The sequence below is a fragment of the Panthera pardus genome, unplaced genomic scaffold (assembly GCF_024362965.1).
Source record: "Panthera pardus isolate Hobbes unplaced genomic scaffold, ASM2436296v1 HiC_scaffold_8, whole genome shotgun sequence".
In the NCBI taxonomy this organism is placed as follows: Eukaryota; Metazoa; Chordata; class Mammalia; order Carnivora; family Felidae; genus Panthera; species Panthera pardus.
The window spans coordinates 55,145,033-55,168,662 of NW_026527013.1; the positions used below are offsets into that span (position 1 = coordinate 55,145,033).

At 38.0% G+C, this 23,630-nt stretch overlaps 1 protein-coding gene and 1 pseudogene across 2 annotated transcripts in view; one reads left to right on the top strand and one right to left on the bottom strand.

Annotated features, from left to right (window-relative positions):
• The window catches only part of NR2C2 (nuclear receptor subfamily 2 group C member 2), a 91,844-nt gene that overhangs the window by 61,637 nt on the left and 6,577 nt on the right, over positions 1-23,630 (bottom strand). Inside the window, exon 2 of one of the 2 annotated variants that reach the window (XM_019433570.2) lies at positions 16,073-16,156. The exons of the other annotated variant lie outside the window; for it this stretch is intronic. Coding sequence (XP_019289115.1) covers positions 16,073-16,132 — 60 coding nt within the window. The 5' untranslated portion in view covers positions 16,133-16,156. The remainder of the gene's footprint in view (positions 1-16,072; positions 16,157-23,630) is intronic. 2 annotated transcript variants of the gene reach the window in all.
• On the top strand, positions 2,424-2,803 carry LOC128775620 (non-histone chromosomal protein HMG-14-like; annotated as a pseudogene).

The following is a 23,630-nucleotide window of genomic DNA, read 5'->3' on the forward strand; positions in this document are numbered from 1 at the left end:
GGATTTAGCTTCTTTCCTGGTTTTATTTTTTAACTTTTTTAAATGTTTATTTATTTCTGAAAGAGAAAGAGTGCACGAGCAGGGGAGGGGCAGAGAGAGAAAGAGAGAGAGAATCTCAAGCAGGCTGCCCACTGTCAGCACAGAGCCCAATGCATGGCTCAAATTCATGAACCGCGTGAGATCATGACCTGAGCCAAAATCAAGAGTCTGATACTTAACTGACTGAGCCACCCAAGCACTCCTGTTTCTTGGTTTTAAACTTTGAGATTTTAATTTTTGATTAATTTGATTTTGAAAATTTGATTAATTTCAAGGCCAACAGAAGGGCTAGAAACTAATTCCCACCTCAGAACCTTGTTAGTAATTTATGTTTATTTAAAAAAATGCAAACTTGACTTTGTTGTCCCACATGAAAAAGAGGAAGAAGTATATTTTTAGTCTTCTTCACTTGGAAGCAGTAAAATTGTTTTTCTTCATGAGTGATAAGTAATCATGAGGAAAACCAATACGGAGTGAAGTCCAAGAGCTTTTCTTTCCCTTCCAGACCTGTGATCTAAAACTAAAATATCTGCCTCAATAGATTTGCTATTGCCCAATACCAGTCTTGTTTGGACTGAATATGGAATATTTGGGATGAAATGCAACAGCACGTAAAACAGAATATAGAAATATTCCAAGTTCATTCTGGAACTTTAGTAGAAATGGACTAAAAGATGGTTCTGATTAGTAACTGTATCAGTGAAACAAATTTATATTATGGACAGTGAAATGCTACTAGCTACTTAAAAGGTAATGACTTAGTTCCTAGGGCTTTGTATTGGGGCAGGAAAAAGGTAGTTGCTGAATGTTTTAATCCTAGTTTGATCACTTTTGGAATTCCACTGGTGTTAGAAGAACGCTGCACGGCAGAGGCTATAAACTGGTGGTCTGTCTGAGCTCTAGACTTTTGGGTGATTGGGGTGCTATAGTTTTTAAACCAATATTTAAAAACTAGAATAGCCAGAAGGAAGTCTCTATTTATGGATTCTTAAAAAATTGCTCTGGGTGGTTCTACATCCCTTCATGGAACAAAACAGCTGCCTAAATTAGTCTTCACCATAACACTAGATTTCCTATGTATCCCTAATGTTAAACTACTGATTTGCTAGAACCTTAAAAAACTTCTTTTCCTCTCAGTTTATGTGATAGGGTGTATCTTTACACTCTTCACCATGTAACGACTACTTAAATATGGATACAATTAAATCTTTATAACCTTGCCCAGCTTTAAAAAAAAGAAAAAAGGAAAGGAAAGGAAAGAAACCAACACAGAATGAACAAAGCTGAATTTCAGGGCCTACAAAAGGGCTAGAAACAAACTAATTCCCACCCCAGAACCCTGGAAAGGCTCAGTACTAGAAGCCTAGGTCCCACAAAAAGCTGGGCTGAGAAACAGGCTGAAAACCAGGGGACTAGTTGACTATCTGTGGTGCAGCCAGGAACTCACCACCATAACAAACCACCTCCTCACTCACTACAAAAAAAAAAAAAAAAAAAAAAGAAGTGTAGTTTGTGGATAAGTTGAAACAAAGAGGTCCCAGCCCCAGAGACATCAAAAATATCTTCACGGGGCACCTGGGTGGCTCAGTTGGTTGGGAGTCCGACTTCAGCTCAGGTCGTGATCTCACACTCCATGAGTTCAAACACCGCGTGGGGCTCTGCACTGACAGCTCGGAGCCTGGAGCAAGCTTCAGATTCTGTGTCTCCCTCTATCTCTGCCCCTCCCCTGCTCATGCTCTATCTCTCTCTGTCTCAAAGATAAATAAAAACATTAAAAATTTAAAAAAAATTAAAAAAAAAAAAAGAAAAGAAAAATATCTTCACGGCAAAGGAAGGAGTCCTGTCTTCCATTTTCAAAGAGGTAGATTAATAAGTGAAAGTATTGAAAGGTAAACTCCCAACTCCCTTTTCTTGTGCGATAGCTTTAAAACAACAAAAACAAAAGTATTGGCAACAAGGCATATACCCCTCAGACAGAAAACTGAAGAATTCTTGACAAGAAAAGTGAATGGCTTCAGAAAAGAAACCTACCGATAGTGACATCTGGGGTCCCCTCCAAACAAAATGTGTGGGTGTCTATCTAATCACTCCAAAGTAAAGTCAAACCAAACTAGTTGACAAGCCTTACTCATACACACTTTTGTTTTTGCTTTTAGTTGTAAGTGATTCATTCTTAAATGTGAACCAAAAATAAGGTTCACTAACCATTTGAAGAAAGCTTCCATATGAAAGGAACTAAAAGAAAAAGGAACTTGAATAAAACAGCAAATGTAAGAAGCAAAGGAAAATAAAAAGAGCAAAAAACCCTCCAAAAACAAAACCAAAACCAAACAAAAAACCCTGCAATTAACACCCTCACAGAAATAGGACAAGCTACTGCATCCATGAGACAATATAAAGTTGCCATACAGTTCCATCCAGTTCTCCCACTGCCGCTCTGGCGGCGCAGCATTGCAAAGGCTCCGTCTGGCTCACCCAGGCCCTGGCACCAATCCCAAAGGAAGGCCAGCTCTGCTGAAGGGCTGGAGTCAGGGGAGCCCAGGAGATCCAGGAGACTGTCAGCTAAACCTGCAGTGGAAATGAAGCTGAAAGGGCAGGAATGCATAAATCTTCACACAACAAAGTGCACAAAGGGAAAGGGTGAGAAAAAGGGAAAATGGTTAACCAAGAAACTAAAGATAGTTTTCTACTAAACAGAGAAACTAAGAATGAAGAAAGTCTGGCCTCTGATGAAGCAGGAGAGAAAGAGGCCAAGTCTGATTAATATCAGATAACCAGTCCTATCAGGGGTCCCTGTCTCCCTTCTTATACAATCCAGAGGAATATTTTTATCAACTATTTTGTAAATGTAAGTGTTTTTAATAGCTCTGGAAATGTCTTTAGGAAAGGAATCCCCCACTTCATCCCATTTTTAAAGCGTAAATGACTTTTTTAAGGTAAAATCATTTGCTTGCTTATTTCTTGGTACAACCAGAAAACAGTGAGATTTATAAATGTACAGTGCTTTGATTATTTTAAGTGTCTGCTTAACATTCCACAGATGGTAGTTTTTATATCCTTTATACAAAGCACATTAGATGGCAATTTGGAGTCACACTTGTACATTTACTATGCCTTGATCATTAAAAAAAAAATTTTTTTTTAATGTTTGTTTATTTTTGAGAGAGAGAGAGACAGAGTGCAAATGGGGGAGAGGCAGAGAGAGGGAAAACAGAATCTGAAGCAGGATCCAGGCTCTGAGCTGTCAGCACAGAGTCCCAACCCGGGACTCGAACTCAGACTGTGAGATCATGACCTGAGCTGGAGTTGGACGTTTAACCGACTAAGCCACCTAGCTGCCCCTACTATGCCTTGGCCATTTTAACTCTTTTCCCATGATGTTTTTAGTAGAATTGTTTTCTGTAGAATACTCCTTGATCTAGGCTCTCTTCCTGTCAGAACTGGTTGCACTATGAAACATCTTTGAGTAGTGCTGGTCCAGTTTTCCTAGTAACTTTATTACGGTGCTGTGAAAGACTGAAAATGTATGGAGTGGGTCTTATGATGTAATAACATCAACATTTGAAGATACTGGCAATTGATATTCTTTTAAGGAAAATTTACCTTCAAATTTTAAGCTTAGAAAATAATCACAACTACCTGGCTCTTCAGATATTCAGTACCAAGATTCAGATCTTAAGAACTGTGTACAAATTGAAATGTCTGAGTACTGATCCTCAAAACAAACACCATAATTTCAATTATGAAAGAACAAGTTGCTATAAAAGAGGGGAGAAGTTCCTAAAATTAAAAATAAGACAGCAAAAATGAAAAAAAGAGTTGAAGAAACAATACAACAGCAGCAGGAGCCGGGGTATTTACTATTTGCCACAACTGTACTACTTGCTCTGGGCCATGCTTTATATGCATTAACACATTTAAGTCTCCCAGTAATCCTCTCAAGTATAAACATTAACCCCATCTGACAAGTGGAAAAACTGGCATAGCAAGATTAAATGATATGCTCAAGCAACTGGTAAGGGCTGAAGACAGATCTAAAAAATTTTTTTTAACATTTATCCATTTCGGAGAGACCGAGCATGAGTGGGGGAACAGCAGAGAGAGAGGGAGACACAGAATCCGAAGCAGGCTCCAGGCTCTGAGCTGTCAGCATAGACCCCGACGTGGGACTCAAACCCACAAACTGTGAGATCATGACCTGAGCTGAAGTTGGACACTTAACCGACTGAGCCACCCAGGTGCCCCTGTGAAGACAGATCTAAATCAGGAAATATCCCTGAAAACAGACAAAGTAGACAGAGTTGGAAATAGGAGAAAAGATGAGTAAATGAAAAGGTTAGTTTAAGAGATCCAAATTCCAATTAATTAGTTCTGGAAAGAGACTAGAAAAATAACAAAGGACGGGGCGCCTGGGTGGCTCAGTTGGTTAAGCATCTGACTTCATTCAGCTCAGGTCATGATCTCATAGTTCATGAGTTCAAGCCCCGTGTTGGGCTCTATGCTGACAGCTCAGAGCCTGGAGCCTGCTTCGGATTCTGTGTCTCCCTCTCTCTCAGCCCCTCCCCTGCTCATTCTCTCTCTCACTCTCTCTCTCAAAAATAAATAAACATTTAAAAAAAAACAACAAAGAACGAAAGAGAACTGGTATAAAATAATTTCCTAGACTGAAAGGACTTTCTGAGTACCAGTATAACATATGAAAGAATAAGTACATTAAGAGGTAATGTGAAATTTCAGAATGACAGGGATGAAAAAAATCTTAACAGGGGTGGAGGGGAGTGTAAAATCAAGAGAGAATGAAAAAGAAAGAAATAGTGAGAGAGAAAAGGAGGGGGAAATAGAAGGTCACCAGTAAGGATCAAAAATACATATAGCCTTCTTAAAACCAACCCTGAAAGCTGGAAGACAATAAAGGGATGCCTCAAAATCTGAGGTAAAATTATTTTCTAAAAACTCTGATTTCTATTCCTAGTCAAACTATCCATCAAGCATGTGGGGGTAAATAAAGACATGTTTAGATATACAGTTGGCCCTTGAACAATGTAGGAGTTAGGGGTGTCAACTCCCCACACAGTTGGAAATCCACGTATAATTTTGACTTCCCTGAAACTTAACTACTAAAAGCCTACAGCTGACCCAAAACCACCCTGATAACATAAACAGTTGATTAGTACATACTTTGTATGCTATATGTGCAACAACAACAACAAAATCATAAGGCAGGGGGCACCCGGCTGGCTCAGTTCAAAGAGCATGTTACTTTTAATCTCAGGGTTATGAGTTTGATCCCCACACTGGGTGTAGAGATTACTTAAAATCTTAAAATAAAATAAAATAAAATAAAATAAAATAAAATAAAATAAAAATTTTAAAAGTAAAAAAAAATCACAAGGAAGAGAAAATACATTTACAGTACTGTGTTTACTAAAAAAAAAAAAAAAAAAAAAAAAAAAAAAAGCACAGATAAGTAGAACTGAGCAGTTCAAATCCATGTTATTCAAGAGTCAATCGTGTAAGATGTAAAAAGAATTAATCTCTGATGCACCCTAGGAAGCTATTGGAGAATTTTTTCTTCCCCCCCCCCCTTTTTTTTTAAGGAAAAAACATGAATTAAAGGAAACAATCCAAAATAAGAGAGGAGTCAAGGACAACAGCTGTGTAGCAGGTTCAAAAAGCAATCAGTAAGGACTACAGCAAGAGGTCAGAGGGCTTTACAAGGAATGTTTTCATAAAAAAAAAAAAAAAGGAAACTGAAAATTCCTCTGATGTAACTGTACAGAAAACAGGGTTTTAGAATTTATTGGAGATACTAAGAAAAGTATGTGTACCAGTGTCCTAATTGGGTAATAGAACATTAATTAATGCAAAGAGAATACAATTTAACGAGAAGATTAAGGGGGGAAGAAAGATGGGAATGTGAGGTGCCAAATGAAAACTAAAATTTCTTCATCCATAATGGTAAGTCAAAAATATCTAATACCAGAAATGAAAGCTGGAAACATTACTACTGATTTTGCAGAAATAAAATGGATTCTAAGTGAGTACTATGAATAAGTGCATGCCAACAAACTGGGCAACCCGAATGAAATGGGCAAATTTCTAGAGCCATACAACCCTATCAACAATGACTCATGAAGAAGAGAAAATCTGAATAGATCTATAATAAGAATGAAACATTAATCAACACCTCTCTCAAAAAAAAAAAAAAAAAAAAAAAAAAAAAAAAAAAAGGCCCTGGACCAGTCCAGGTGAATTCTAGCAAACATTTAGAGGAGAATTAATGACAATTCTTCTCAAATTCTTCCAAAAAAAATGAAGAGGAAGGAACACTCCCAAATTTATTCTATGAGGTTAGCATTACCTGACATCTGAGTCAGACACACATTACTACAGCCCAGTATCCCTTATGAATATCAGTGCAAAATTCCTCAACAAAATAACTAGCAAATTGGTATCAGCAGCTTGTTAAAAATATTATATACCATGACCAAATGGGATTTATTCCTGGAATGCAAGGATAGTTTGACACATAAAAATTAATCAGTTAAATATACCACATTAACAGAATGAAAGGGGGAAAAAAAAACCCAAGATCATTTCAATTAATAGAGAAAAATTATTTCCCAAAACTCAACACTCCATGATAAAAACATTTAGCAAAGCAGGAATAGAAAGAAACTAACTTGGGGCACCTGGGTTGCTCAGTTGGTTAAACATCCCCAACTCTTAATTCCGGCTCAGGTCATGATCTCATGGTTCTTGAGATCGAGCTCTGCACCAGGCTCTGCACTGACAATGAGGAGCCTGCTTGGGATTCTCTTTCCTTCTCTCTGCCCCTTCCCTGCTCATGCGCTCTCTCTCTCTCTCTCTCTCTCTCAAAATGAAGGAATAAACATTAAAAAAAAAAAAAAAAGAAAACAACTATCTTGACATAATAAAGGTCATACATGAAAAAACCCACAACTAGTATCCTATTCTATGACGAAACACTGAAAACTTTTCCTCTAAGATCAGGAAGATAAGGATGCCCTCTTTTGCCACTTCTACTAAACACTGTATCGGAAATTCTGGCCAGAGCAGTTAGGCTAGAAAGATAAATACAAGATTACACACACACACACAGAAAACTGAATATCCCTCTCTCTCTCACAAACTCTCATAACTAATGAACAATTCATCAAAGTTGCAGGATACAAAAAGAACACATAATAATCAGTTGCATTTCTATACACTAAGAACAATGATAAAAGGAAATTAAGAAAACAATTCCAAAAATAACAAAATGCTTAAAAATAAAGATACCCAAAGGAAGTAAAAGACTTCCTGAAAACTACAGAACAGAGCTGAAAGAAATTAAATACATAAATAAATGGGAGACATACTATGTTTATGTATTGGAAGATTTCAAATTTTTAAGATGCCAATATTACCCAAAGCCATCTAGATTCAATGTAATCCCTAGGGATTCAAATCCCAACAATGTTTTTTATAGAAATGGAAAAATACACCGTAACTTTTATATGGAATGTCAAGGGACCCAAATAGCTAAACCAATCTTGAAAAATTAGAACAATGTTCAATGTTTCACACTTCCTAATTTCAAAAGTTACTACAAAGCTACAGTAATCAAATCTGTGTGGTAGTGGGATAAAAACAAACATACAGACCAGTGGAACAGAACAGAGAGCTCAGAACCTTGAAGATATTATGCTACAACTAAGCCAGACACAAAAAGACAAGTTCTATAAAATTCCATTTACACAAAATAGAAAAAGTAGTCAAATTCATAGAATGGTGGCTGCCAGGGGCTGGGAAGAGGGGGAAGAAGGGGAGTTGCTGTTTAGTGGATACAGAGGTTTAGTTTTACAAAACAAAAAAGCTGTGGAGATCCACTGCACAACAATGTGAATAAACTTAACATTACTGTGTATATTTAAAAATGGTTAAGATGGTAAAAAAAAAGCCCAGAAATAAATCCATGCATATATGTCAAACGATTTTCAAAAAGGATGCCGGATGCTAAGACCACTCAATGGGGCAAGGACAGTTTTTTCAACAAACGGTGCCAAGAAAACTGAATATCCACATGCAAAAGAATGAAGTTGGCCCCTTTTGTTATTCCATAGACAAATGGGTTACAAACCTAAACGTAAGAGCCAAAAACTATAAAACTCGTAGAAGAAAATATAGGAGAAAAGCATGACATTGGATTTGGCAATTATTTCATGGATATGACACTAAAAGCACAGGTAACAAAAGAAAAAAATGGATAAACTGAACTTTGTCAAAACTAAAAACCTTTTTGCATCAAAGGACACTACCAAGAGAGTGAAAACAGGGACGCTGGGGTGGCTCAGTTGGTTAAATGTCTGACCCTTGATTTCAGCTCAGGTCACAATCTAATGGCTGTGAGATTGAGCCCCGTGATGAGATCTGCCCTGTGTATGGAGCCTGCTTAAGATTCTCTCTCTGCCCCTCCCCTGGTAGGGTGCATGTCAAGCTCTCAAAAAATCAAACAAACAACAAAAAAAGGAAGATAATTCTTTTTTTTTTTTTTTAAAGTAAGCTCCACACCCAAGGTGGGGCTTGAACTCACGACCCTAACATTAAGAGTTGCATGCTCTACTGACTCAGTCAGGCACCCCCCAAAAGGAAGAAAATTCTGATACATACCACAACATGGATGAGCCTTGAGAAGATTATGCTAAATGAAATAAGCCTATTAAACTTACAGATATTATATGATTCCACTTATATGAGGTACCTAGAGTAGTCAAATTCATAGAGAATATGGTGGTTGCTGGGGGAAAGGGGAAGAGGGAATGGCAGTTAGTGTTTAAGGGGTATAGCTTCAGTTTGGGAAGATGAAAAAGTTCTGGAGATGGATGATGGTGATAGCTGCAGAATAATGTGAATGTGAATTTAGTGTCACAGAACTGGACACAAAAATGGTTATAATGGTAAATTTCATATTTTACTACAAAAAAACCCAAAAAACAAAAAACCCTCCTTCCTCAAAAAAGGACGATGTCTAACACTGAGTTAAAAAACAAAAACAAAAAAAAACCAAAAAACCAAAAAAAAACCAGAGTAAGGATATTTTTAGAAATAAGGAGTTAAATAACAGAAAAAAATGAATTTAGAGAGGGAGACTTGGGGATAAGGAGGGGGTAGGGATGGTTCAGGAGCTTGCGGTTTCCTATTTCAAACCAAACACAGTACTGGTCAACTTTTAAATCTATGTATATGTACTACACTTTGACAAGAAAATTAAAACTTAACTGTCCAGTTTTTAAGAGGGCAGAATAACAGAATTTAATGTAATGAGTTGGTCTTTTCAGGACACTGGAAACCTGAAACCTGAGCAATGACTTTGCTTTTTCCCACTTGAGTATGTAGCTCTGCCAATACAGAGAGCTTTGTTCAAGAACTGGGAGAGCCCTATGTTTTTAAACATCCCCTTGCACGGATGTGCTGTTTTCTCCAATGGTGATGCAAGCCCTGATGATAAAAAGAGTAATGGGATCATATTTTCTCAGTGGTGACAGGACCTTCCTATTCGAAGAGCATCTGATGATTGAGAGGCCCTTAGACAGCCCAGGGCCCAGGAAAAGGCCTTGCCAAGATCTGTGAAGCCACCTCACTTCCACTGTGTAAACATACACTCAACTTACAGTTTGGGTGCATGAATGGTCTCTTTCTACCAGTAAGTAACTCAAAGTGCTTCAACAAGTTAACTCCTAAATTTCTCTGACTCAAAACATAGAGTTTAAAACTGTCTTTCTTTCATTTAGGCAATATGAAGAAACACTGAGTCTGTGTGTTTTATATTTCCAGCTATAGAGGGAAATCTTTAAAAAAAATTCATTTATTTCATATATGAAAAGCAAAACTAATGCTACTATTAGATATGATTCAATCTCCCACTGCTATAGTTACAATTCTCTATCAAGTTTCATAGTCAACTCCACAGCACACAGATTTTGCAGGAGGTTGAATTTTGCCATGCTTCTGACACTGACCATGGGAAAAAAAATCATAAATTTTGTTGAATTGTTTAAATAAGAGCATTACAATTAAAACTTGGAAAATGGGGGTATAAAGACAATTTTCCATAACCTAGAAAACTAAAAATACTATTAACAGTTAAGGTATTTAAAAAAAAAAAAATTTTTTTTTAACATTTATTCGTTTTTGAGAGACAGAGAGAGACAGAGCATGAGCGGGGAAGGGGCAGAGAGAGGGAGACACAAAATCCAAGGCAGGCTCCAGGCTCTGAGCCGTCAGCACAGAGCCCGACATGGGGCTCGAACTCACAAACTGCAAGATCATGACCTGAGCTGAAGTCAGTCACTCAACCGACTGAGCCACCCAGGTGCCCCAACATTTAAGGTATTTTAAAAAATGAACTTAATGGATAGTGATTAAAGGCCTGGATTCTGATGTCACTCACATATGAGTTTGAAACCTGACAAAGAAATCCGTCTATTTCTCAGTTTCCTCTTATTTAAATTGGGGAAAATAATACTTTCCTGGTAGTGTTAATGGAAATATTAAATGAAATGATAAACTGAGCATAATACCTGGCACATGGTATTACATAGTACATGCTATATAGCTATAAACATTTAGTATAAATACTTTACAAACTGGAATCAAACTATATATACAATTTTTTTTAAAACATAGTTTACTATACATGTGAATCATGCTTTAGTATTTTGGAAAGTATGTAATTCTAATTAATAAGTGAAAACGATCACAAATTCCTTTATTTATTTATTTATTTTTTAGCATTTATTTATTTTTGAGAGGAAGAGAGAGAGAGAGACAGAGCATGAGAAGGGGAGGGGCAGAAAGAGAGGGGGACACAGAATCTGAAGCAGGTTCCAGGCTCTGGGCTGTCAGCACAGAGGCCGATGTGGGGCTCGAAGTCTTGAGTCCTGAGATCATGACCTGAGCCGATGTCAGATGCTTAACTGACTGAGCCACCCAGGTGCCCTTTGGTTTTATCTTGCAAAATACTTCCTAATTTTGGCAGTGGCATCTGGTTGCTTATGTACTGTTTTTTTTTTTAATTTTTTTTTCAACGTTTTTTATTTATTTTTGGGACAGAGAGAGACAGAGCATGAATGGGGGAGGGGCAGAGAGAGAGGGAGACACAGAATCGGAAACAGGCTCCAGGCTCCGAGCCATCAGCCCAGAGCCTGACGCGGGGCTCGAACTCACGGACCGCGAGATCGTGACCTGGCTGAAGTCGGATGCTTAACCGACTGCGCCACCCAGGCGCCCCTGTACTGTTTTTTAAAAACAGTTTTACTGAGATATAATTCACCTACCAAATAATCTACACAGGTGAAGTATACAATTAAGCGGTTTTTAGTATATTCGCAGATATATGCAACTATCACCACAGTCAATTTTAGAACATTTTATTACCTCAGAAAGAAACCTCTTTAGGTATCACCCCCATAACGCAGCCCTAACCAACCACAAGTCTACTTTCCATCTCTGTAGACTTCCCGTTTCTGGACATATTAATGGAATAATGCAATATGTGGTCTTTTGTGACTGGCTTCTTCACTTAGTATGATGTTGTCAAGGGTCACTCATGTTGTTAGCGTATGTCAGTATCTCATTCCTTTTTTATGGTTGACTAATATTCTACTATATGTATATACCACATTTTGTTAACCATTTGTCAGTTGGTGGACATTGGCTGTTTCTACCTTTTGGCTATTTTTAATAATGCTGCTATAGATGCTTGTGTACAAGTTTTTGTGTGGACATACGTTTTTGTTTCTTTTGGGTATATACTTGACCCTTGAACAACACAGGTTTGAACTACATGGTTCACTGATGCACAGATTTTTTTTCCCATAAAAACTTTGGGAAATTTTTTATAGATTTGTGACAATTTTAAAAAAACTCATACATGAGGCACCTGGGTGGCTCACTCAGTTGGTTAAGCATCTGACTCTTGATCTTGGCTCAGGTCATGACCTCACAGTTCAGGAGTTCGAGCCCTGCATCAGGCTTTGCACTGACAGTGCATAACCTGCTTGGGATTCTCTCTCTCTCCTCCCTCTCTGCCCCTTCCCTGCTCACACCCTCTCTCTCTTAAAAAATAAACTTGAAAAAAAAACACAAAAACTTGCACATGAAATGCATAGCCTAGAAATACTGAGAAAAAGAAAAAGCTAGGTACTACTGTAAGAATATAGTATGTAACGCATACAACATAAAAAATATATTAATCAATTTTTCATGTTGTTGGTAAGGCTTCCGGCCAACAGTAGGCTATAGTTTAAATTCTGGGGAGTCAAAGTTATAAACCGATTTTTAGTTGTATGGTGGTTGGCACCCCAACCCCTGTTCAAGGGGTTCAACTATATACCTAGGAATGGAATTGCTGAGTTATATGGTAAGTGTGTTTAACTTTTTGAGGAACTGCCAGACTGTTTTCCAAAATGGCTACACCATTTTACATTCCCACCAGCAATATAGGAGGTTTCCAATTATTCCATATCCTCACCAACACTTGTTATCTGACTTATCCATTCTAGTGGATGCAAAATGTTATCTTTTTAGGGTTTTAGAGTGGAAATTAGTGAAACAGAGAATACATAAACAATTGAGAAAAATCAATGAAACCAAAAGGTGATTCTTTGAAAAGATCAACAAATGAATCTTTAGCTAGACTGACCAAGAAAAAGATTAAAATTACTACAATCAGAAATGAAGAGAACTGCTACTGAACTTACAGAAATAAAAATGATTTTAAAGGAATACTGTAAACAATTGTATGCTAACATATTAGATAACTTAGATGAAATGAACAAATTCTCAAAAAGACAAACTATTGAAATGGACTTGAGTAGAAATAGACAGTATGAATAGACCTATATAATAAGTGAAAAAGACTGAACTAGTAACCAAAAAACTACCTGCAAAGAAAAGCCCAAGTCCAGACAGCTTCATTGCTGAGTTCTACCAGACATTTAAAAAAGAATCAAAACTAATTCTTCATAGACAATTCCAAAAGACACAGAAGTCACAGAGTCTACACGTGGCAGGGTCAGGATTCAAATCTAGCCATCTGATTCTAGAGTCTACAGTCTTGACAACTATATTAAACTGTCTCTCTGAATAACTGAGTAAATTTGAGATTATAAGCCATCAAGTTGTTACTTTGTATTCTCCAACTTTCGTAGTTAACCTTGGTATTTGTGACTTATCTGGTCTATAGAGAAAAAGGTGATCTACGGACTTGACAGAATCATTTACATGACTGACAATGTTGCTGTATTGCATTTACGGAGCAAAAGCATGGCACCTACTAAAGCTCTTTATACGTTTTTATTTCAATGACTTCTCACAACAATCCCATGAGATAGACAGGTTATTATTATTCCCATTTTCTATTTGAGGAAACTGAGGAACAAGGCAGTCACCCAGAGACCAAATGGAAAGGCCCGAATTTAAATCCCAGTCTGTCTGATCCCTGCAGATCCTCTTTCCTACTATGGAAAGCCTGTCCTTTCCTATGTACTCCTCTAGCATGGCCTGTCTCATGCCTGACCCCCATGACACAGGGCCCTTGTAAGTAGACAACCCCCGCTTATTTATTCACCTGTGTGCCCTCTGGGGCCCACAGGCAGAGAAGGGGTGTGCTCCCTCATTGTCTACTGATCGTATAAACAACTATCCAAAAGTGACTGTTAATAACTCAATTTAGATACTTCACTCCCACTCAATTACTACTTAGTACTGAAATGATGGAACTGTAGGCTCTCTTACTGTTTTAGAACATATAATATTATAGATAGTTATTATATGTAGTTTAAAGTTATTAAGCTTAAAATTTCAAAGAACAAAATACACATACTTATCCACTAAACTAACTGCAAAGAAATCTAGGGAATATTTTAAATAAGATTGCTTTTGTGCTCCAAAGGAAGAATGCCTTCTATTATTTTGGAAGTGTCCTAAAAATGCACTTTTTTTGCCATGGGAAATAATAGTTGCACTAATATATGAAATTCCATTTCCTTAAGGAAATAATATCTGACAGAAAATTTTAACTAGCAAAGTTTTTGATCACATACACTATTGGTTACTATAGATTACTACTGTAAATTCCTATACTAATCTCTTCCCCTGAAGAATTAATGATTCTCCTAGTAATCCATACATCAGTCTCCAAAACAGCTGGAAACTGTATCAAATGCAAAATAACCCTAACTATTTGAAAAACCAATATAATGATTTCCAGGCTAATTATTCCTACTACAAACTAAAGCAACAAATAAACACAGGCATTTTATTTTATTTTATTTTTTTTATTTATTTATTTTTTTCAACGTTTTTTATTTATTTTTGGGACAGAGAGAGACAGAGCATGAACGGGGGAGGGGCAGAGAGAGAGGGAGACACAGAATCTGAAACAGGCTCCAGGCTCCGAGTCATCAGCCCAGAGCCTGACGCGGGGCTCGAACTCACAGACCGCGAGATCGTGACCTGGCTGAAGTCGGACGCTTAACCGACTGCGCCACCCAGGCGCCCCAGGCATTTTAAACCTAATACTTCCACAGCTCTAATAACCCTTTCAAAAATATAATATTAAAAAATTTATGAAATCTATCTGTTTTCATCTTCAGTGAATATTAATCATTATTTACTGGGGGAATATGGCCCTTAAAGTTAATGGTTGATCCAAAATTTAGAAAATCTGCTCACCATTTTTATTGGTTTAAACTGGAATGTGTGTACTTAATCTTTTTAAATTCTTTCTTTAAATGCTCATTGTTTGGTAAATTTGTATTTTTGCCTTAGAGATATGAATATTGGTTCAAAAGTACAAATCTGAATCCTTCTAATAGTTCCTGGTTACAGTATGATGCATGATTTACTGAAGGAACTCTGGAAGAAGTGAAATAGAACTAGATCAGTGTAGCCTTGGCCAATCGCTTCTGTCGTTGAGCCTTGGTTTCCTCACCTATGAAATGGGAATAATGATCATACCAACTTTAAACAGTTGTTGCATGGACTAAAGCCCTTGCATAGGCCTGGTCCAGAGTGAAAAGATTTGGCCCAACTTTTCTCCTTTACACCTCAAGTTGCCCGAACATACCAGCTATTTCATGTCACTGTCCTGACGTGATACAGGTTTCTGACTTAGGATGCCCTCCCCAGTATCAGCTGCAGAGTTCTTCATCCCACTTCTTTGGGTCTGATAAATGTTTACATGTTATTCAACACCCCCTCCAGGATCACCTTCCTCACATGGAGTTACACTTCTCACCCTGATTTTCAATTACTCCTTCACTAGGCTCTGAGACCGCTATAGGAGGACCAATGGCTCATTTACCTCCAGATTTCTCAGCACTTCCCCAAATCCCTAGCACATGGTAGTTGGTCAATAATGACTGCAAATTGCACTGAACTGGGCTTTCTACCATATCACAGTATTAACAAAGTATCAAGTATGCAAGAAACTAAGACAGAGGCTTGGAGTTAAAACTACAATCACAAGTTTGATTAACTACTGGATTCTTTTCGTTTCTGGTTTAAGGTAAGCTTTTTTTTTTTTTTTTTTTTTAAGTGTACTCATTTATTTTGAGAGAGAAAGAGAGAGACAGCACAAGCAGGGGAAGGGCAGAGAGAGAGAATCCCAAGCAGGCTCTGCACTGACAGTGCAGAGCCTGACACAGGGCTTGAATTCACAAACCGCGAGATCATGATCTAAGCCACAATCAAGAGATGGACACTTAACTGAGTCACCCAGGCACCCCTTAAGGTAAACTTTTTAAAAGTCACCTTATTGTATGCAGCTAGGCCACCCTCCTCATGTAAAGAAATGTTAGGAGTAAATGTTCTTGTCGTCTTTTTTTTCTTCCATGGCAGCATCCTGCTTTGGATTTGGACTTCATGCTGACTTCATTGGGACGGTTTTCAAACAACAGAGGACACGGATGTACTTTTCCTTTCAAAAGCAAGGGTGCCAGCTATTGTGCTAGCCCCTGTCACTCACCTCAGCCACCTGCTGGGTCCCCACTCTGTGCTGAACCAGCCCCTCCATATTTGTAGCCATGGTGAAGCAAGATCATTAGAGAACCTGTTTGGAAAGATGCAGCAACTTCTATCAGGTGGGGAGAAACCAGGCTACTTGAAAAATATCAGAAATCAAAACTCATCTTTGGTAGTGTCTTGTGCAGATTCTACCCTCTTTAGAAGACACAGTTACTAGGCTAAGCATATCTGGATATGCTGCACCAGCTTCTTCAATTACAGGTACCAAAATCAATTAGCAGAAACATTTCAATTTGGAAACAAGACTTCCCCTGGAATTATCAAGACCCTTGGGTTGTAACAGCTTGGTTCACCTCTCAGGGAGGTGGGAATCACACCTTTTTGGATAGCTCCCAGTCACATTATGCTGAAAAAGAAGGTGGCTATCTGAGAAAGGTGTGAGATCAACCTTAGATACAGAGCACTAGATTGCTATCATCAACTATACTTCTGTTACCAGCGGCAATGTGAGGAGCAAAACCCTGCCCAGGTGCTAACACACCTCACAGGTTGAAAGGCAAACACCAGCACTAGCAAAGAAGTAAGGAGACTACATTACTAAAGTGGGCTAATAACATGGTACCCATAAATACATCAATTTATGTTTTAAAGTCCTCATTAAATTAGAAAATGAGATATTTCAGCTTTTTATTAATAGAAAAAATAGTGCCCTCATTTGTAAAAATTGAGGAAAAGCATCTATAGACCAAAAAGTGTGCTGGTCTCCTGGGTCAGGATCACTTGAATGCAAAGCACTATTAATGAAACAGCCCCCACCCCCTCCCCCCGCCTGGTGTCTTTAGGTCTTTAGGTCTAAAGACACAGCTCCCCTAAATAGTCCCTAAACCCCATTCCAATAAGTCTTCCACAAGAATTCAGGATAAAGAGATCCACTTTGGATCTAATTCCTGGACAAATCAGAAAGACTTTATTATTGAATGCACAGGTCTCATGGTGAATAGGAGAAAAAAAGCTCTTGTGTAATTTTTATATAATTTATTTCCAGCAATACATATAAAAACTATATAGAACCACATGAAGTGTGTTATATACACAAATGCATACACAGTCCATTTGCTTGGCCCTCCCTCAATCATAAACTGGACAATGCAATTTTATAAAACACTTTCCAGTAGTTCTTAACTAAAGTATTTCAAGCACTGATCTCTTTGAAACTTTTTTACTCTCTGGTAACTTTCCATATTATTCTATCTACTATTAAATACCCACATCTATTATCATTAATTCTTTCAGATTATTTTATTGCCAAAATGGCAATGAGAAAGAAATGGAGGCATGAAACTGTGACTGACAAACATAAAAGAACTGGCCCCTGCCTCCAAAGAGTCAAAATCCTGTGAGAGCACATACTGTACCACCTGCTACAATGATACCAGGTCACCAGTGTCAGTGATTCAGAAGAACACTCTGGTCTTTTTTCCCAGTTATTGTTTGGTTCCAACTAACAGGAAAGGAAGAAAAATGCATCACTTCACGGGTACCAGAAAATCTACTGACTATTATTAAAAACACAATTATTGGGGCACCTGGGTGGCTCAAGAGGTTTAAGCTTTTGACTTCTGCTCAGGTCATGATCTCAGGTTCCTAAGTTGAGCCCTTCATCAGGCTGTTTCCTGTCAGTGTAGATCCTAGAGCCTGCTTTTAGATCCTCTGTCCCCCTCCTCTCTCTTTGCCCCTGCCCTGCTTGCGGGCTCTCTCTCCTTCTCAAAAACAAAAACAAAAACAAAAACAAAAACAAAACCCCACAATTATTGCATGTGAAAAGTCTAGAGTTCTAATCTTTCTTCTCAAAACAGTAAATAAGAACTCTCTAAGGAATCAAATGGATAAATAACCAATAGGTATTTTATATTAAGAAATAAAATCCAAACATGCAGATGTAACTATTAATTTAATCACTTTTGGGATTGTTAGAATTTCTGTTGCTGTTATTGATGCAGTTTGATACAAGAAATATATGAATTTGAATATTACAGAAATATTGTTAGGGAAATATTATTGAGCAGTATAGAAATAAAAAATACTAGAAAGGTGTAACTTTCTATTGAGTTTCCCTAAAAGAGGTAGCTTGATCCTTTAAGTTTTGAGCTGAAGTAGATTTTATAGATGACTGCCTGATGGAGACTTTGTAACTCAGAAAACTTTCTGTAATGACTCAACTTTAACATTAAATTTGCAGGACCAATTAGTCTCAGATAAGGCTGGGGGAGAGGGAGCTGTTCCAAGATACTGCTAATGACCAGTGATTATAGATATTAGGTCATAGAGAAGTAGTAGTTAACCTGTTTAGCTTAGAAAAAGTAAATATTCTGGATATTCTAAATATTAAACTAAACATCTCCTACCCTGTGGCATGTTTGTTTACTTTCTTTATGCTGTCTTTTGATGAATGCAAGTTCCTAAATTTAATAAGGTTTAATTTATCAATATTTATTTTACAGGTTGTACTTTTATGTTTTATTTATGAAAATCCTGTCCTACCCTAGGGTCTTAAGTATAACTTTATGTATTTCTTATAAATGTTTAGGAGTTTTGTCTCTGTCCCTCACATATAAGTCCTCAATCTACATGAAATGGATTCTTGAGCTTGGTGAGAAGGATCCAATTAATTTTCTTCCTGTGCGGATAGTCAATTTTCCAGCACCATTTTTGAACAATCTTTTTCCCTACTAATCTGTAATGCCACCTCTGCCATATCTCAGGCTACCCTATACATGTGGCTATAATTCTAAGTTCTCCATTCTGTTCCACTACTGTTCTACTATCTTTCTCCACATGCCACTACCATTATCTTATTACTGCAGCTTTCTGAGAAGTCTTGCTCTCTGTTAGGGCAAGTGTCCCCGATCTTGCCGTCTTCTCCCACACATCAACTTCCTAGATCATCTCAAGCACTCAAAACCAGAGCAGCAACCTTTCTTTACACATTTGGAATTCTTACAATTCTTGATCTCACTGTTGGTTTTCTTCCTCCAAAACAATGTCAGGCATCATCAAACAGCAGCTTTCCAAGCTGCTTAAAAATGAACAAGGACGAAAGTGCACCTTCTGGAAAAACAAGCAGAGACAAAGAGTGGGAGAGAGAAAATGAAAGAGAAACTATGAAAAGCAAGGGCTTTCTTTAAAAAAAAAATTTTTTTTTTAACGTTTATTTATTTTTGAGACAGAGAGAGAGCATGAATGGGGGAGGGTCAGAGAGAGGGAGACACAGAATCTGAAACAGGCTCCAGGCTCTGAGCTGTCAGCACAGAGCCCGACGCGGGGCTCGAACTCACGGACCGCAAGATCATGACCTGAGCCGAAGTCGGCCGCTTAACCGACTGAGCCACCCAGGCGCCCCGCAAGGGCTTTCAATAAAAATTTAAATTCACTAAGAACAGGTAAGTGAAAAGGTTATTTCAGAAAAATATTTTCCATTTCATCATTTTTGAAAATATGTTGTAACAAACCATAGCCTATCCTCACATATAAGTAAGAAAGATACAGAGGCTTCTTTCTCCAGGATATCACAATGTTAAGAAGTAAAACAAAATCCTCAGGCAATGTCAAGAAGTGAGAGAAAACATTAAATCAGGTGTACCCCAGATAATATCAGGGGGTAAGACTCTCACCTGAGAGCTTTTCTCACTGCTACCTCAGCCATAGGCAGTCCTAGAGACAGAAAGATCACAGTGAGAAGGAAGGGTAGAGAGTTTTGGAAAGGGTACTGGGCAAGGGTCATCAATTAGGGGTGTCTCCCTAGAATGAGAAGCTCCAGGAAAACAGTCAGTTGTGTCTACATGTAGTTTGAAAAACCATACTCACTAGCACAATATAAATTTGCATTTGATCTGGAAAAAAAGAGAACAATTTATTGTTTTGATACCACAAATCAAAGTATCAACAACCTTCTTGGCTGGTGCAGCGCACAGTAAACGTGGTAATACTCATAGTAAGTAACACTTATTGAGTGGTTACTATACTCCAGGCACTGCAATAACCACTGCGGACAAAACATTAAAGTAGCTCTTTGTACAGGAACCTGAGGTCTACAAAGGGTGGAGCCCAACCCGCTCAAGTCCCTAACCCTTGAAGATTGCCCACATGCACAATAATGCTTCTGAAAAAAGAATCTGATTAGTTGCCAAAAGAGCTATAAGAGCAAGTATCTCTAGTAAAAAAAAAAAGCTGCTACAGTAAATTTTTCTATGTTGGTTTTAAATTAATCAAATGCAAGACCATCAACCTTTGAAAGCAACTGCTCTGAACTGGCAATGGAATAATTGCTGAAGATTAATAATAAGAACAATAAGAAGAATAAGAAGAAAAAGAGGAAGAGGAGGAGGAGGAGCAGTCCTTGCCCCCAAAGAACTTAAGCAGGAAACTGTAATAGCTCTGCAATTTAAATGCTACAATGGATGTCCAAAGGAAAAAGCATCTCCCTCTGCCTATGGGAGCCAATGACAGTTTTAAAGGAGAAGGAGCTAGTTAAACTGGGTCTTGAGTGAAGAATGGAAATTTAGCAAGGAAAGAATGGGGTGACAGGGGGAGAGTTCTAAGCAGAAGGGACGGCTCATACAAACTGGCAGGTATGAAGGAGAATGGCATATTCAAGGAACAGCAGGCAATCTGGTGGGAAACTGCTGGAGAGATCAGGGGAGGCGAAAGGCTGACACTGCAGACGACAGAGAACTACCAGAGGTTTGTCAGAGAAATGAAGTGATCACATCTGGATTTTCGAAAGAACAAAAACAAACAAAAAAAAAAACAACCGAAAAACCTTTGAGCAACAGTGTGGAGAGATGATGGAAAAGGAGAGGCTGTACATGGAAGGGAAGTTAGAAAGTGGTGGCAGCAAGGCCAGGGATGAAGGTAGAGTCTCTTAAACTTAACTTGAACTACAGAGTTTTTCTTGTATAGCACATAAATGACAACAGGGCACAATATATAAAAATTGATACAGACCCCAGAATGATGAAGTAAAACTATTATTGGTTGGTCTTATGTGATGTTAGGTTTTACAACATAAATCTTTTCAAATACAAGTAGATCAATATAACTTTTAACAATAAAAAAGCAAAGAACACAACAGTGACTTTGAATCAACTATTCTAGGCTCACAAAAAGAGTACAGCTGACCAAATTTTGCAACCAGGATTTCTTTAGTCAAGCAGGGCTACAGACCCCAGAGTAGTGAAAGCTGGTCTCTGACTGGGAACACCTGAATCCCCAAGTCAGCCAGTCACCAGGATAGACCTGCTATGCTCCCCACAGGGGAAGGCTTAGGAGTGTCTCAAATAACAATAAACAAGTCCTGGGACAAGGAAATTGTCCTCACTGACAGGAATGAGTGAGTTGCCTTCCCCATTACAATCAACTGATTTATACCATCCGTATTTATGTACTGCATGGCCCATAATTATATAACATTCAAAATATCTAGTCTTGGTATTTTCCCACTGAAGCAAATATATCAGGTTTTTGAGGCTCTGATACTAAGCTGATCTCTCTGATACCCTACTGCATGAGGTTATTGGGAAGATTGAAGATTAGATCTTACACATGTATGTCAAGAGCCTAACACTGAGGCTGGCATACAGTAAACATGCAATACATGGTAGCTACCGTTGCTATAAGGAGATGGTGACGCTTTTACTTTCTCAAAGAAACTTGAAAGCAAAAATTCAAATTGTATAATGCAATATATAACTAGGAACAGCTCTTTCATTTTGACATAAGATCCACATGAAATGTGTATAAATATGTAATGTATACACACAAATAAAATATGCTCACGTAGCATTTGTAATTTATTCTGTTAAATTATACAACTGGGCAAAATGAAAGGCCTGAATTAGGATAAATCTCACAAATATTTAAAAACAAGCTAATAACTATTTGCAAAATACTTCTGGGTATAGAACTTTTTTTTTAAGTTTATTTATTTTGAGAAAGAGAGAGAGCAAGAGTGTGCACACACACGTGGAGGAGGAACAGAGAGAGAGGGAAAGAAAGAGAATCCCAAGCAGGCTCCACGCTGTCGGCACAGAGTCTGATATGGACCTAGAACTCATGAACCATGAGATCATGACCTGAGCAGAAATCAAGAGTCAGACGCTTAACCAACTGAGCAACCCAGGTGCCCCTAGAACTTCTTGATAGGTACAAGGTACTCAGTTTAAGTTTATTATGCTGTGATTGTCAGAAGTCTTTTTATACTCATGGGAAAATAAAAATTGAAGAATCTGGATTGCCTGAGAACTAAAAAATAAGAAATACATATCTGAAGACCTGAAATCCTAGATCAAGCCTTACAATCAGGAAATAGAAATCAAGTGGCAAATTGAGCATAATATAAATGTTCATCAACAGAAAAGATGCTCACAGAGATGTCTCGGGTTCAGATATACATCTTTTTATCAGAAACCCTGACATTATTTAGACTCAAAGATTATTTAGCTTTGGGGTCAGATGATTTCCCACCCTCCACAGGAAACCTATTTCTTCCATATTACAGGTCTGGACTATAACAAAGGGGCAGCAATAGTGTGTGTGTGATGGGCCTGGGGAGATGAGGAGAGGAGTGAATGAATAGTGGGGAAGAGTAGTGACTCTAATCTACATGCAGTTCCTATTCTATGGGAGCAGCACTACAATCTTCTATATGGAGACTTCCCCTAAAAAACATGTACCCTAATGGGTGATTGCCTCCCTTACCAAGGGCCCAAGTGTAAGGGTGACACAGACTCTCTTCATTTCTATTAGCATGAAATATGGATGGATGGATGGATGAATGGAAGGAAAGCAGGATAGATTTCCTGAGCATCTACCATGTCTTACATCAAACTAGGCATCATTTAATCTTTAACACACCTTCTAAGTATGAGCTCCACCAATACTGACAAAAAAAGACTCAGAATTTTAATCAACTTGTTTCAAGTCATCTGGTTAGTAAGAGACAGACCTAGGATTCTAACTCAGGCCTGTCTGTCTCTAAAATCACAACATTCTCTCTATACCACAGTGCCCTTCAAAATAGTTTCCCAGAAAACAGAAGTCGAGAGAAAGGAATTTTAAAAAGTGACAGGAGACTAGTTTATTATCTAAGGGAACATAAGCTAGACCACTTAATAACTCATTTACACAACCACTAATTCCAAAATATGTAATTTATGTTCAGTATTGCTCACAGAAATTTCTGATCTAGTCCCATCCAATTAGTAATCTGATACTTATTTTTAAAAATTGACTCTTTTCCCTCCTCAGAAAAGAAACATGTATTATAAAGTTTTAAAAATCTGTATTGTATCGAATAAGTCAACAAATATATTCTAATTGCCAGTCTTCTCAGCCAGGGGCTGACATACTTTAGAATATGTGCTTTTAACCATGGTGAAACGTGATTTTTTAAATAATTCCAGGCTATTGGGGTGCCTGGGTGGCTCAGTTGGTTAAGCGTCTGGCTTCAGCTCAGGTCATGGTCTCACAGTCTGTGAGTTCAAGCCCCGCGTCGGGCCCTG